Raw genomic sequence first — 12,996 nt, forward strand, 5'->3', positions numbered from 1 at the left:
TCGCGTGCAGTAGTCAGTGGCCGCTTGCGCGCGCTACGTGAATGACCTGGTGTCACACATCGTCGCTTATGTAACAATACCGCGTTTGTAAAAAAAGGTTTCGGGAGATACAAAAATTTCGTATTTTATAAGAAATTTGTAAGTATTTAAAATATTTCAAATGATTTCTTAAGAAATACGAAGTTCTTTGTCTCTCCTGAAAACTTTTCAAACTTGACTTACACCGTACACGGTATTGTTACTTATATGACGATATCTAAATAAGTTTTTCAAGTATGTAAATTACGTCAGTTAGGAGTTGGGCTGGTCCACAGGTGAAATGAAATGATATTTATTCAGGCGCGGTCCGAAGGGGGGGGGGGGTGTCACAGGGGATATGACCCCCCCAAAATCTAAGGTCAAATTGAAAAATCTCAAAATCTTGCCAAATAATAAAAGAAAATTTCTAGCTATCCCCTAACCACCACTGCGTCCGACCTTAGACAGCTGTCTACCCAGAACCGTCCGAGGGCGCAGTTAAAAAAAAAAGATTAGTGTAGTGACTAGTGAGTGACCCCCCCCCCCCCCCCCCCCCGAAATTACAGGCTGCGACCGCGCCTGTATTTATTCGGATAAAATATTATGGTTGCTAGGTTTCGGTAGATCGCATATTTTGTCGTAGTTGACGACGTCCAATAATAATATAATCACAATTATAATAATTAAGTAGTAAAGTGATTGACTGTTGGTGCCACTACAACAGCACAACCGCACCACGTCGTCGGGCGTATATTTTGTATTGAAAATGAATTAGACTGTTCACACGTACCACTTTGCAGTCGTTATCAACCGCGTGTGTGATACAGATGACCACATTTTGTAGCGACAGTGTAATAATAATAAATAATAACTCCCACACCGGTTTCGGTGACGGTGGCCGGTTTCATTGAAACCGAGCCAGGTACGCAGGAGTAATTTTATAGTGGCCAAGTGTGTGCGCAGTATACAACAGCACTCTCTATTCCTTTACTCTCATAACCCAGTGGGACGGAAGACCGACACGACCGGCGAGAGATCATGCGCAGGACCGACCCATCCGACGCATGGATCATCTTGTCAGACAATCAGGCCTGCATTGTCCTAACCAAACTTAGAAATAACATGTTTCCGGGAATCGAACCCACAACCTCCGTGTTGGTGGAGGTGGTTGGAGGCGACAGTGTGGCGTGGTTGCGACTTGTGGTGCGTGTGGGTCAAGCTTAAAACTGCTACGTTATTTGGGCCTTAGAAAGCTAAATCAATGGGTTTTTATTGTGATAATTATTTTTTTATACGCTCTTTCGTAAATGATTGTGATAATAATAGTTTGTTCAAAAACACAATTATTTTACAAAAAAGACAGCTTGAAAACTTTAAATGTCTAGTTTTACAGGAAATTGGTTTTTAATTTTGATACCATCTACGTATACTATCGTATGTTCAAAATCCCAATTTTACAAAAAAGCCATTTGAAGACATAATTAATATATTTAAAATTTAAATGGTTTTTTTTTGTAAAATTGGGTTTTTGAATACCTACTTAAATACTTATTTTTGACTAAATATTTTTATAAGAGTGAATACAAAGAAAATATTATAATACATGGGTAAACCTTAGTCAGATTAATAAATAATAATTGTAAAAGTAATCTTGTATAACGTAATATCTATAAATAGAAGGTGAGCAAGCACTTCAGATAGCAAGCAATTATTATGTATTATCAGCAGAAGGAAAATCATTACGAAGTTCTCTGTCACCCATATTAAATTTACAAAGAGAAAGAAAGAGACGTCTATTTTTTTATATAAAATAAGCAAACGAGCAAGCGGAAAGCAACTACCGTCGCCCATGGACACTCGCAACATCAGAAGAGCTGCAGGTGCGTTGCTGGCCTTTTGAGAGGGAATACGCTCTCTTCTTGAAGGCTTGCAGGTCGTATAGGTCCGTAAATACTGCTGGTGACAGTTCGTTGCAGAGTTTTACAGTGCGCGGCAGAAAAGACTTTGCCAAAAATTTTCCAATTATAATAGTTTTAATAATAAAATAAAGCAAAAAAATGTTAACCAAAAAGAACGAAATAAGTCCTAATTCTGCCGGAGGCATCGAATCCATGTTTTAATTGATACGACTCTTTACCCTAGGAAGCCCTGCTTTTTAAAGTCGGCCTTTAAACCTTTACCGCCTAAAACATTAGTATATTAGTATTTCCTAGAAACTTTGGTGTGATTTTTGGTGACGTGATGCTGTAAGGACGGATTTTTTTGCCCTTGTGCTGGTGCCCCCTTAGGCAATTGCTTAATTTGATTAAGAGGAGTCCACACCACCCTTTTTTCCATACAAACGTTGTCCCCTGTTTCCTCCCTGGATAATGCTAGTAGAGCTATAAATTTTTTCCTGAATATCTACGGCCACTAATACAATGTCCCTATGTTTTCTTTTTTTTCATAATTTAATTATTAAATAAGATATGACCGTTCAAAAACCCAAAAAAATGGCCAGATTTTCCGCTGTGTTCAAACGTCCAGAAAACAGATTTGGCTAGATTATACATAAAAAAGCAAAACATAGGAACACAGCTCAAGCCTTTTTTTAATATTTAATGAAAAAAGTACTTAAATCGGTTAAGTTTTGGAGAAGGAATCAGGGGACAACGAATCGTTGATTTTCTGGATTTTCTGCAGTTGTCTCTATCGAGGTCTGCGGTATAGGCTTGAGGTAAGGGAGACAGCTATAGATATTACACGTACTTTTTTTTCATTTCTCTAGCCCCTGGTGTATCCTCTTAAGGGTTAATCCGTCACTGGCTAGCGGCTTCCCACTTTGGGAAAGGCTGCCGTAAAAGAAGACCTTCCGACCGAGGTGATATGCTCGGTCAGGCCGAAACTCTCATGATTGATTTCAGCTGTAGGTATATACCAGGGATGTTGCGAATATCTGCATCCGCATCCGCAAATGCGGAGCATCCGCATAAATTTGGACATCCGCATCTGCATCCGCATTAAATCGATGCGGATTTTTATACGGATGCGAATGTCATACGAGTTGCGACAAGAAAAAAAAAAGCGGCGGGGTCTGTAAATGGCGGGCACCGTTTGCGAGTGACAAATGACCAATGGGAGCCAAGTGCGTATCGGCCACGCACAATAGAGGGTACCGTAGTACCGCCAGTTTTTGATAAGTTTTGTATCGTCAATGAATGTACAATTATAACATGTTTTACACTACTAACAACATCGTCTCAGTTACATTCAAAGGAATTTGAACGAAAAATTCCTTTGTACTTCTCAATAACTTATAAAGTCTTCTTAGCCGTGATAATTTTCTTATAAAAGACGAATACCCAAAAAAGCCCAAGCTCTGGCACAAAAGTAAGGTATCTCAGTTTTTTTGTATATTTTATTAGTAAAATAAATATATATGTGTCATTGCCGCAAAAAGTGGCTTAAGTAAAAAAATGCTATTTTATTATTTTCAGGCGTACCTATTTACCCTTTAGTTTAAATTACTTTTATGAAATGTTTTAAACTATTACTAAACATATAAAAACACTTACTTTTTCTCTTTAAGAATAAAGATAGGTACTACAAATTCTGTCTGCTAAAAGTAATTTACAATTAAATTAAAAATAGTACCTAGTTGTAACCGTCCGGCCGGGCCCGTCATAACTCATAACAATGAAATAGAGCATCCTGCGGTCTTTTTATACGAAGTATTGATGGATATCGACTTGTAACCAAATAAAATGATTAATGGTAAAATAATAATTGTTTTATTTTTTAATCATGTCACATGTGCGTCTAAACAGAAAGTTACGACACACTCTTATATACTTATTTTCACTAAATCTTGTCATTCTGTTTATTTTCCCTATGTACTCATATAAAAAAGATCGGTATAATAATATAATAATAAAACACAAGTAATCTTATGCTTAATGGGGATACCTCATAATATTGTAGGTATGTGATTTTATTGAAAAATAAAGATTTATTATTTATTATTATTATTATAATAATAAATAATAAATCTTTATTTAGGCCTGAAAAAATCTAAAAGCATTTTTTTTCTATCTTAGCCACATCCTGCGGCAAACTCGCCTATCAAAAAATGCTACACTTAAAATACCCAAATAACTGAGATACATCTCTTCTGCGCCGCGCCTTGGGTAATTTTCTATGAAGTTTGGGTGTTCTCCTTTAGCATATTTCCTACTCCCGTGAATTTTTCCACATATTTTTCAGAATCAACCGTTTAGCTAATAGCTGGTAGAAGCGGGAGACACTGGACACTAACGATTTCTTCCACTTTAAAACTTTTCATATTTCTTCGAATAATAATACTCGTAATATTTTTTAAAACCCTATCCAACGAAATCACACACGGTGGAGTGGACGCAAAATAAAAAGACTTATCTCCGCTTGGTGTGTAAGGGAGGTCCCATAAATTTTTTAAAGGTTTTAAATACCATTTTGTCGACACCGTTTATATGTATGTGCATTCATGCCGAATTTCGGCTTCGTAGGCTATTCTCTGAGCGAAACCGCGGAGAAACAGACAGACAGACGGACAGATAGATCGAAAATATAAGAGTTCCTTGTTGATTACGGAACCCTAAAAACGGTCCCAGGATCCGACGCGTTTATTGTGGTGCATTAATTACGAGTATTATCTTGTGTAATCACTACGTGTTTGTTTGTGCTTCTTACTTAATAAAAAGCGACATTATTACTATTAAATAATTTAAGTATAATGCTTTATGCTCCTATTTATAAATTCATGTACTTACAAAAAAGTGGTATAGGTTAATACAGGGGAATTAATGTAATTTTCACTTTAATACAAAAGTATTATTATAGTACAGGTAGAACAATTTTTTTTATTACTATCAAGGTAATTTTTTGTAAGCAGTTTCATTTTGATAAAAGGAACAACAATTTCCTCTGCGAAAGTGGTAGCTAACAAAGATAAATATGATTTAATATTTCGATTATGGTGGTCTTAAAATATGGATTGTTCTATTCAAAATGCGTTTCAAAATGAAGCTACTCACAAAAAATTAGCTTGATATTAATTAAAAAATTGGTTCTAGGGAACCTGTACTATTATTTTGTAACACATTAATTAAAAATTAAAATAATACTTTTTCATTTTATAAACTATACTAGCTGTTGCCCGCGACTTCGTCCGCGTGGACTTCAGTTTATAGCGCGCGATGTCAACAAAATTGGTGTCAAAAGCTTTTTAAAACTCTGGTACCCCTTAAATCAAAATACCCAAAACAGCCGTGTAGTGTGCACATAATGTTTTTTTTTTTAATTAAACTTTTTTATACCTAAAGCTTATTTAGCGCTACACAACTTAGCTGCATAATGCATTACACAACTTTAGCTTTGCCCAATAGTCAATACCCATAAACTATTTAGTATTTATTATTGGTAGACTGTTGTTTCTCATATCTATGTTGGTACGTGAGTTAATTAATAACATGTATAACAATCGAAATATTAATTCAACATGGTACCACCTCTTATAGAAATACATATGAGCAAGCGATAGCGCAATCTAGGCGACTCTTGGCGCCATCTGTTCCAGTTTTTGGAACTAACTTAATTTGAACAAATTTACGCATAAACACCCCCTTACAACCCTTTTTCCAGTAAGCAGTAGACTATGTCCTTTCTCAGGCTTTAGACTATCTGTGTACAAAATTTCATTACAATCGGTTCAGTAGTTTTGGCGCTGTTGTTTTTGAATTTGATATCTAAGTTGGTAGGTGAGTTATTAGTTAATATTAACGTGTATAACAATCGAAAGAATCGTAAAACCTACCTCAACATGGTACCACCTCTTATAGAAATACGCATGAGCAAGCAATAGCGCGATCTAGGGGACTCTTGGCGCCATCTGTTTTGAGTTTTTTGGAACTAAGTTAATTTAACCAAATTTACGCATTTTCACCCCCTTACAACGCCTTTTTCCAGTTAAAAAGTAGCCTATGTCCTTTCTCAAGCTTTAGACTATCTGTGTACAAAATTTCATTACAATCGGTTCAGTAGTTTTGGCGCTGTTGTTTTTGAATTTGATGTCTAAGTTGGTAGGTGAGTTATTAGTTAATAACGTGTATAACAATCGAAAGAATCGAAAATCTAGCTCAATATGGTACCACCTCTTATAGAAATACGCATGAGCAAGCAATAGCGCGATCTAGGGAACTCTTGGCGCCATCTGTTTTAAGTTTTTGGAACTAAGTTAATTTGACCAAATTTACGCATTTTCACCCCCTTACAACCCCTTTTTCCAGTTAAAAAGTAGCCTATGTCCTTTCTCAGGCTTTAGACTATCTGTGTACAAAATTTCATTACTATCGGTTCAGTAGTTTTGGCGTGAAAGCGAGACAGACAGACAGACAGACAGAGATACTTTCGCATTTATAATATTATTATATATATTATATATTATATTATTATATATTACTTATATATATTATATTATATTATTATATTATATAATATAAATATATATTATATATATTATATTATTATATTATATAGATAGATAATTCTAACGTATTAAAAACTATAAACAAAAACATACTAACTAATACGTATGATTAGTTCTATGTTACAATAAAGTAAAAAATAAAACGCCATCTGTTGAATCGTATTAGAACTAAAATGTTCATTGCATCGATATATTTCTGGATTTTTTATAATATTATACATAAAATATGTTTAAGATTTTTGAAATTTTATTTTAATACACATCCAAGACCCAGGAACATTGAAAACTTTTTGTTCCGCCTGCGGGACTCGAACCCAGGACCCCCGGGATGAGCGCTGGCCAGTGGCCACGCGCAATGCGAATTCATTTTCATCGATATTTTCATGGAAATAAGATATTTTCCCACATCAAAATGTAGCCTATGTCCTTTCTCAGACTCTAGAATAACTGTGTACAAAATTTCATTGCAATCGGTTCAGTAGTTTTGGCGTGAAAGCAAGACAGACAGACAGATAGACAGACAGACAGACAGAGATACTTTCGCATTTATAATATTAGTATGGATAGTATGGATTAGAAATGCAGTAGGAGTTCTATAAGATAAGATAGATTGATTATTATTATACCAAGTGATTATATTATTAAACATAATATTCTAACGTATTAAAAACTATAAACAAAAACATACTAACTAATAAGTATGATTAGTTCTATGTTACAATAAAGTAAAAAAAAACGCCATCTGTTGAATCGTATTAGAACTAAAATGTTCATTGCGTCGATATATTTCTGGATTTTTTATAATATTATACATAAAATATGTTTAAGATTTTTGAAATTTTATTTTAATACACATCCAAGACCCAGGAACATTGAAAACTTTTTGTTCCGCCTGCGGGACTCGAACCCAGGACCCCCGGGATGAGCGCTGGCCACGCGCAATGCGAATTCATTTTCATCGATATTTTCATGGAAATAAGATATTTTCCCACATCAAAATGTAGCCTATGTCCTTTCTCAGACTCTAGAATAACTGTGTACAAAATTTCATTGCAATCGGTTCAGTAGTTTTGGCGTGAAAGCAAGACAGACAGACAGACAGACAGACAGACAGACAGAGATACTTTCGCATTTATAATATTAGTATGGATAATATTCTAACGTATTAAAAACTATAAACAAAACAATACTAACAACTAATAAGTATGATTAGTTCTATGGTACAATAAAGTAAAAAATAAAACGCCATCTGTTGAATCGTATTAGAACTAAAATGTTCATTGCGTCGATATATTTCTGGATTTTTTATAATATTATACATAAAATATGTTTAAGATTTTTGAAATTTTATTTTAATACACATCCAAGACCCAGGAACATTGAAAACTTTTTGTTCCGCCTGCGGGACTCGAACCCAGGACCCCCGGGATGAGCGCTGGCCACGCGCAATGCGAATTCATTTTCATCGATATTTTCATGGAAATAAGATATTTTCCCACATCAAAATGTAGCCTATGTCCTTTCTCAGACTCTAGAATAACTGTGTACAAAATTTCATTGCAATCGGTTCAGTAGTTTTGGCGTGAAAGCAAGACAGACAGACAGACAGACAGACAGAGATACTTTCGCATTTATAATATTAGTATGGATAATATTCTAACGTATTAAAAACTATAAACAAAAACATACTAACAACTAATAAGTATGATTAGTTCTATGGTACAATAAAGTAAAAAATAAAACGCCATCTGTTGAATCGTATTAGAACTAAAATGTTCATTGCGTCGATATATTTCTGGATTTTTTATAATATTATACATAAAATATGTTTAAGATTTTTGAAATTTTATTTTAATACACATCCAAGACCCAGGAACATTGAAAACTTTTTGTTCCGCCTGCGGGACTCGAACCCAGGACCCCCGGGATGAGCGCTGGCCAGTGGCCACGCGCAATGCGAATTCATTTTCATCGATATTTTCATGGAAATAAGATATTTTCCCACATCAAAATGTAGCCTATGTCCTTTCTCAGACTCTAGAATAACTGTGTACAAAATTTCATTGCAATCGGTTCAGTAGTTTTGGCGTGAAAGCAAGACAGACAGACAGACAGACAGACAGACAGACAGAGATACTTTCGCATTTATAATATTAGTATGGATTTATGTAGGATCCGAAACATCTGCATCCGCATCCGCGGATGTGAACCTCTAAAAATCCGCATCCGCATTCGCATCCGCGGATGTGAAAAAATCGGGATCCGCAACATCCCTGGTATATACCGACGCACTGGCGTACGTAGCCATAAACGCTACGGTTTACCGGACAGGTCTACTAGACCGGAAAATGTGTGGGGGTAGACCTGTGCAGTTTTTTAGGCCTGCGCAGTCGATCGGAGCCAAATCGAAAATCAATTCTTTCGACTGATACCTGCGCAGGCATAGCATAGGTGTGTAGGTACACAGGCGGCCTCTCCGGTAAACCGTAGCGTGTATTGCGAACATTAGGAAACTTCGATAGCGCGATGCAGGAATGAGGCGCTAATTGTGGGTACGTATAATATACGAACTCTGCCGCCCCCCTAGGACGCATTAGGATAGCTGCCGCACATAGGCCATGGCCTATAATGCCTATACATAAATCCAAGACTGGACTACCGCCACAAGCATAAAGTATAAATAAAATACATACCCTAGATGAGGCGGATGTAGTATCAGAGGGAAACGTCTCCTGCGCCGGAGAATGCTGGGGTGAATTGATACCCTGAAATAGATTTTATTTATTTTTCATATATTCTAATCATTATGTTTCCATGCGCGTAGCCAGGATTCTATACAGGGGGGGGAGGGGGGGGCATAGGTCTTGGGCGGGGGGCAGATTAAGAAAATCCTAGACTTCGAATTCGTGATTTTTAACTTAGGAGTATCTGACAAAAGTATTAAGTCTCACATTACATTAGTAAAAATATGAAGGAGCGAACTGGGATGGAATGCCTCCCCTCTTACCCCGCAATTCTCTCCGCTCCTCGTTTAGGTCATAGAATTAGAACATTAGAAAAGGCATTCCATACAATTTTCAGTGTTTATGTAGTATTTAAGGTTGTTAATCAAATAACTGTATGTTTTCCTAATAAAATAAAATAAATAAAAATTGCACCCAAGCCTTGTACCATAACTGTTTTGAGACTCAAAAAATCGGACGAGAATGACGTTCTACTCTAACAAACGTGAAATGACGTTGTTAGAGCAGGACGCGGCATTCTCATCCGATTGTTTGAGTCTCAAAACAGTTTCGTAGTAGGCCTTCTGTATGATCCTTACCTTCTCAATAAGCATAACAGGTAGGGGAACAGAGAGTTCGCTGCCATTCTCTTTGGGCTTCTGTTTTTCTTCTGAAACATTTTACAAAATAAACATTAGGTTTGTTATTTGGATCTAAACATAGTGTTAGTTAGTATCTTGCTTTGTCCTGTGACTTCAATATTTAAATATATAAAAAAAATAATTTTATTTTTACATATTTTACATATATTTTCCCAATCGTTGTTTTAAGACTATACAATAATATATCAACCGGAAAAACACCTCTGCCTCCAACAGAAAAAAAATCTTTTAGGGTTTGAAAACCAAGACTTGGAATTTGAAAGAAAAATGTGTTGATTTTCATTACATTACTAGTATAAGGCTTGTTTAATTTAATTTTACTTTCTTTTTTATTTTACTTATAAACATTGCAATTGCATAGCTGTTATTTTTTCAAATAAAAGGAATATAATGTCTTGATTAATTTTAATCTAAATGCAAACAAAGTTTAGTATTGCTATAAAATAATGCTACAAAATTTATTGTTACGGTACACGGTATACGGACACGTAGTGCCATCTAGCGACAAACCAGCGAAACTTACCGAGGGAACACAGACAACATAAATCCCCTACTCAATACTAGATGGCGTTAGGTGCGCTAGTACATACTCGAATAGACTGTGCTCGAACTTTCTAGAAGTGTCTTGTTTACTTGTTTATGTGAATCGGGCAAAGAACTTTCTGGAACTCGTCTCGCCCAAATAAATAGCCGCAGATAGACGGCGCGGCAATTCAGTTCAGTTCGAACGATCGTCAAGGCGATTTCGGAGTGAAAACAAGTGAGTGAACCAGTGAAACCTGCGACTTAGCTACGACCTAGGACAGTGATAGTGCTTAGTGATTGGACCTAGTGATTAGTGTTTGGACTTAGTGCTTAGTGTTGTGACCTAGTGTGTGCTTGTGTGACCTAGTGTTAATAAAGTCTGCAAGAGAGTCACCAGGTCTTTCTCTCCAGATCCTCGAACCCTAGCGTGTAACAACTGGTGTCGGAAGTGAGATTTGGAGATGCCATTGACTCCGAGAGAGGACTTTAAGGGGAGTGTCAGGACAAGGACACAGCGTGCTGCGGAGGCCACACCCACTAGGGACCAGGCCCCACCCACTGGCCCCGCCCACCAGATCCCGCCTACTGACCACGCCCCCCAGGCCCCGCCCACTTTGGATGAGGCCACACCCAGTGACTCCGCCCACTCTGCACGCCCACCAGGCCCCATCCACCGGGCCACGCCCACTGGCTCCGCCCACCGGGCACTGCCTGCTCAAGCCCTACCTACTGGCTCCAGCCACCATGCCTCGCCTGTAGCTTCTACAGCCCCTCAAATGGCTCTTCATTTAGAAAGTTTAATTGAATTAGTGGAGCTGCAAAGAGCTGAAATGAAGGCAATGATGGAGGCTCAAGACCGCAAGCTTGGCGCTTTGCAAGATTCTCAAAGAGCTGAAATTCAGGCTTTGCAAGAGTCACAAGACCGCAAGCTCGGCGCTTTGCAAGAGTCACAAGAGCAACAAAAGGACCTCCAAGAGAAAGCGCTTCTGGCTATAAGGGATGTCAGTAACACGGTGACTAAGCTTCGTAAAGATGTCGACGTAATGGACGAACGAGTTACCGGGTTAGGGGTTGATGTGGAAAATGTGAAAACCGGCCACAATGAACTACAAAAAAAAGTAGTGCGCCTGGAAACGACGTGTAGTGGAACTTCCGGAGTGGCACACGGGCCAAGAGTAAAAGTACCGCCATACGACGGCACTACTTCTTGGAACTCTTACCGTCAGCAATTGCAGACTGTTGCTTCTGCCAACGGATGGACTGACGAACAATGCCCGACCGCTCTCACTGTCGCGCTCAGAGGGCAAGCCTTGTCGGTCCTGGAAGCACATACAGGAAATGGGTTAAAAGACCTGATGGAGGCCCTTGAATCCAGATACGGGGAACGACACCTGGAGCACGTGTTCCGTGCTCAACTTCGTGACAGAGTCCAACGTTCAGGAGAGGGACTAGAACAATGGGCGTTGGAAATTGAAAAACTGGTCAAGAAGGAACACCCAGGAGCCGATTCCAAGATGGTCGACACGAATATTTTGCAAGCATTTGTCGACGGAATCAGGGATCTGGAGGTCAGAGCTGCCGTGAGGCTTCGTCACCACACCTCGCTTAAGGAAGCATTGGCGCATGCTTTGGAAGTCGAGGCTGTTCGCCGTGACATACGACAGACCCATAAGATCCACGAGGTCTCTGAGGAAGTGAAGGAGGTCAAGGCTCCCACAAAGAAAAGTTTTAGAGCCATGTGCTACAAGTGCGGCGAGAGGGGCCATCTTCAGCTCAACTGCCCGCAGAAGGAGACCCAGATGGCAAGAATGAAAAGGCTCGAGGAACAAATGGAGCAGAAGCAAGGGGCTTCGTCCCCAGCCCGGGAGCAGGGAAACGAATAAAAGCCAGGACTAAGGGGCGAGTGCTGGCTGACACGGAGGAAGCCCCAATAACGGTTGTCTCCCAAGCAAGCAGCGGGAATAGTCTGGTGATTCAGGGGACTTTTAACGGGACGGATTGCAAAATGACTCTAGACACAGGAGCCTCTAGAACAATAGTGAACCCAAATTTGATAAAAGCCGCAAGGAGGCACAAGAGGAGAATTAACTGTCGGCTTCTTACCGCCTCCGGTCAGCCAATACCCGTCCTGGGAGAAATGTTAGTTACGATGAATGTGGGGGAGTCCTCATACCCTCATGACGTTATCGTGGCTGAGATTATGGATGATTGCATCTTGGGTTTGGATTTCATGAAGAAGCACAACTGCAGAATTAATGTCGCTGACGGAGTTTTCAAGTGTGGTGAAGAAGAAATTTTCATCCTTGGAGGCGCCTGCGGGAAAGTTGAATGTGTAAAGAAAGTCATAATACCTGGAAGCTAGAGTGCTGGTGAAACTGCCGCCAAGTGGAAAGAAAAATTCAAACAGATGCGTGTTTATCGAAGACACACCCACCAAGACATCTGCGCAAAAACTGATGACGGCGAGAACCCTTGTTAGTGGAAGGAGTAACGCTGTGGTCAGGGTTCTGAATCTTGGAAATCGCGAGATCTGCTTGAACAAAGGTGACGTCATTGGAAAATGCGA

The 12,996-nt window shown here is 38.7% G+C and overlaps 1 protein-coding gene across 1 annotated transcript in view; it reads right to left on the reverse strand.

The window, feature by feature from the left end:
* Positions 1-12,996, reverse strand: part of LOC121737660 (serine/threonine-protein kinase pelle) — a 36,768-nt gene that overhangs the window by 20,347 nt on the left and 3,425 nt on the right. Inside the window, exons 3-4 of the mRNA XM_042129326.1 lie at positions 9,843-9,913; positions 9,214-9,285 (exon numbers count right to left, since the gene is read on the reverse strand). Of these exons, the coding sequence (XP_041985260.1) occupies positions 9,214-9,285; positions 9,843-9,913 (143 nt within the window). The remainder of the gene's footprint in view (positions 1-9,213; positions 9,286-9,842; positions 9,914-12,996) is intronic.

This window comes from Aricia agestis, chromosome 21 (assembly GCF_905147365.1).
Source record: "Aricia agestis chromosome 21, ilAriAges1.1, whole genome shotgun sequence".
NCBI lineage: Eukaryota > Metazoa > Arthropoda > Insecta > Lepidoptera > Lycaenidae > Aricia > Aricia agestis.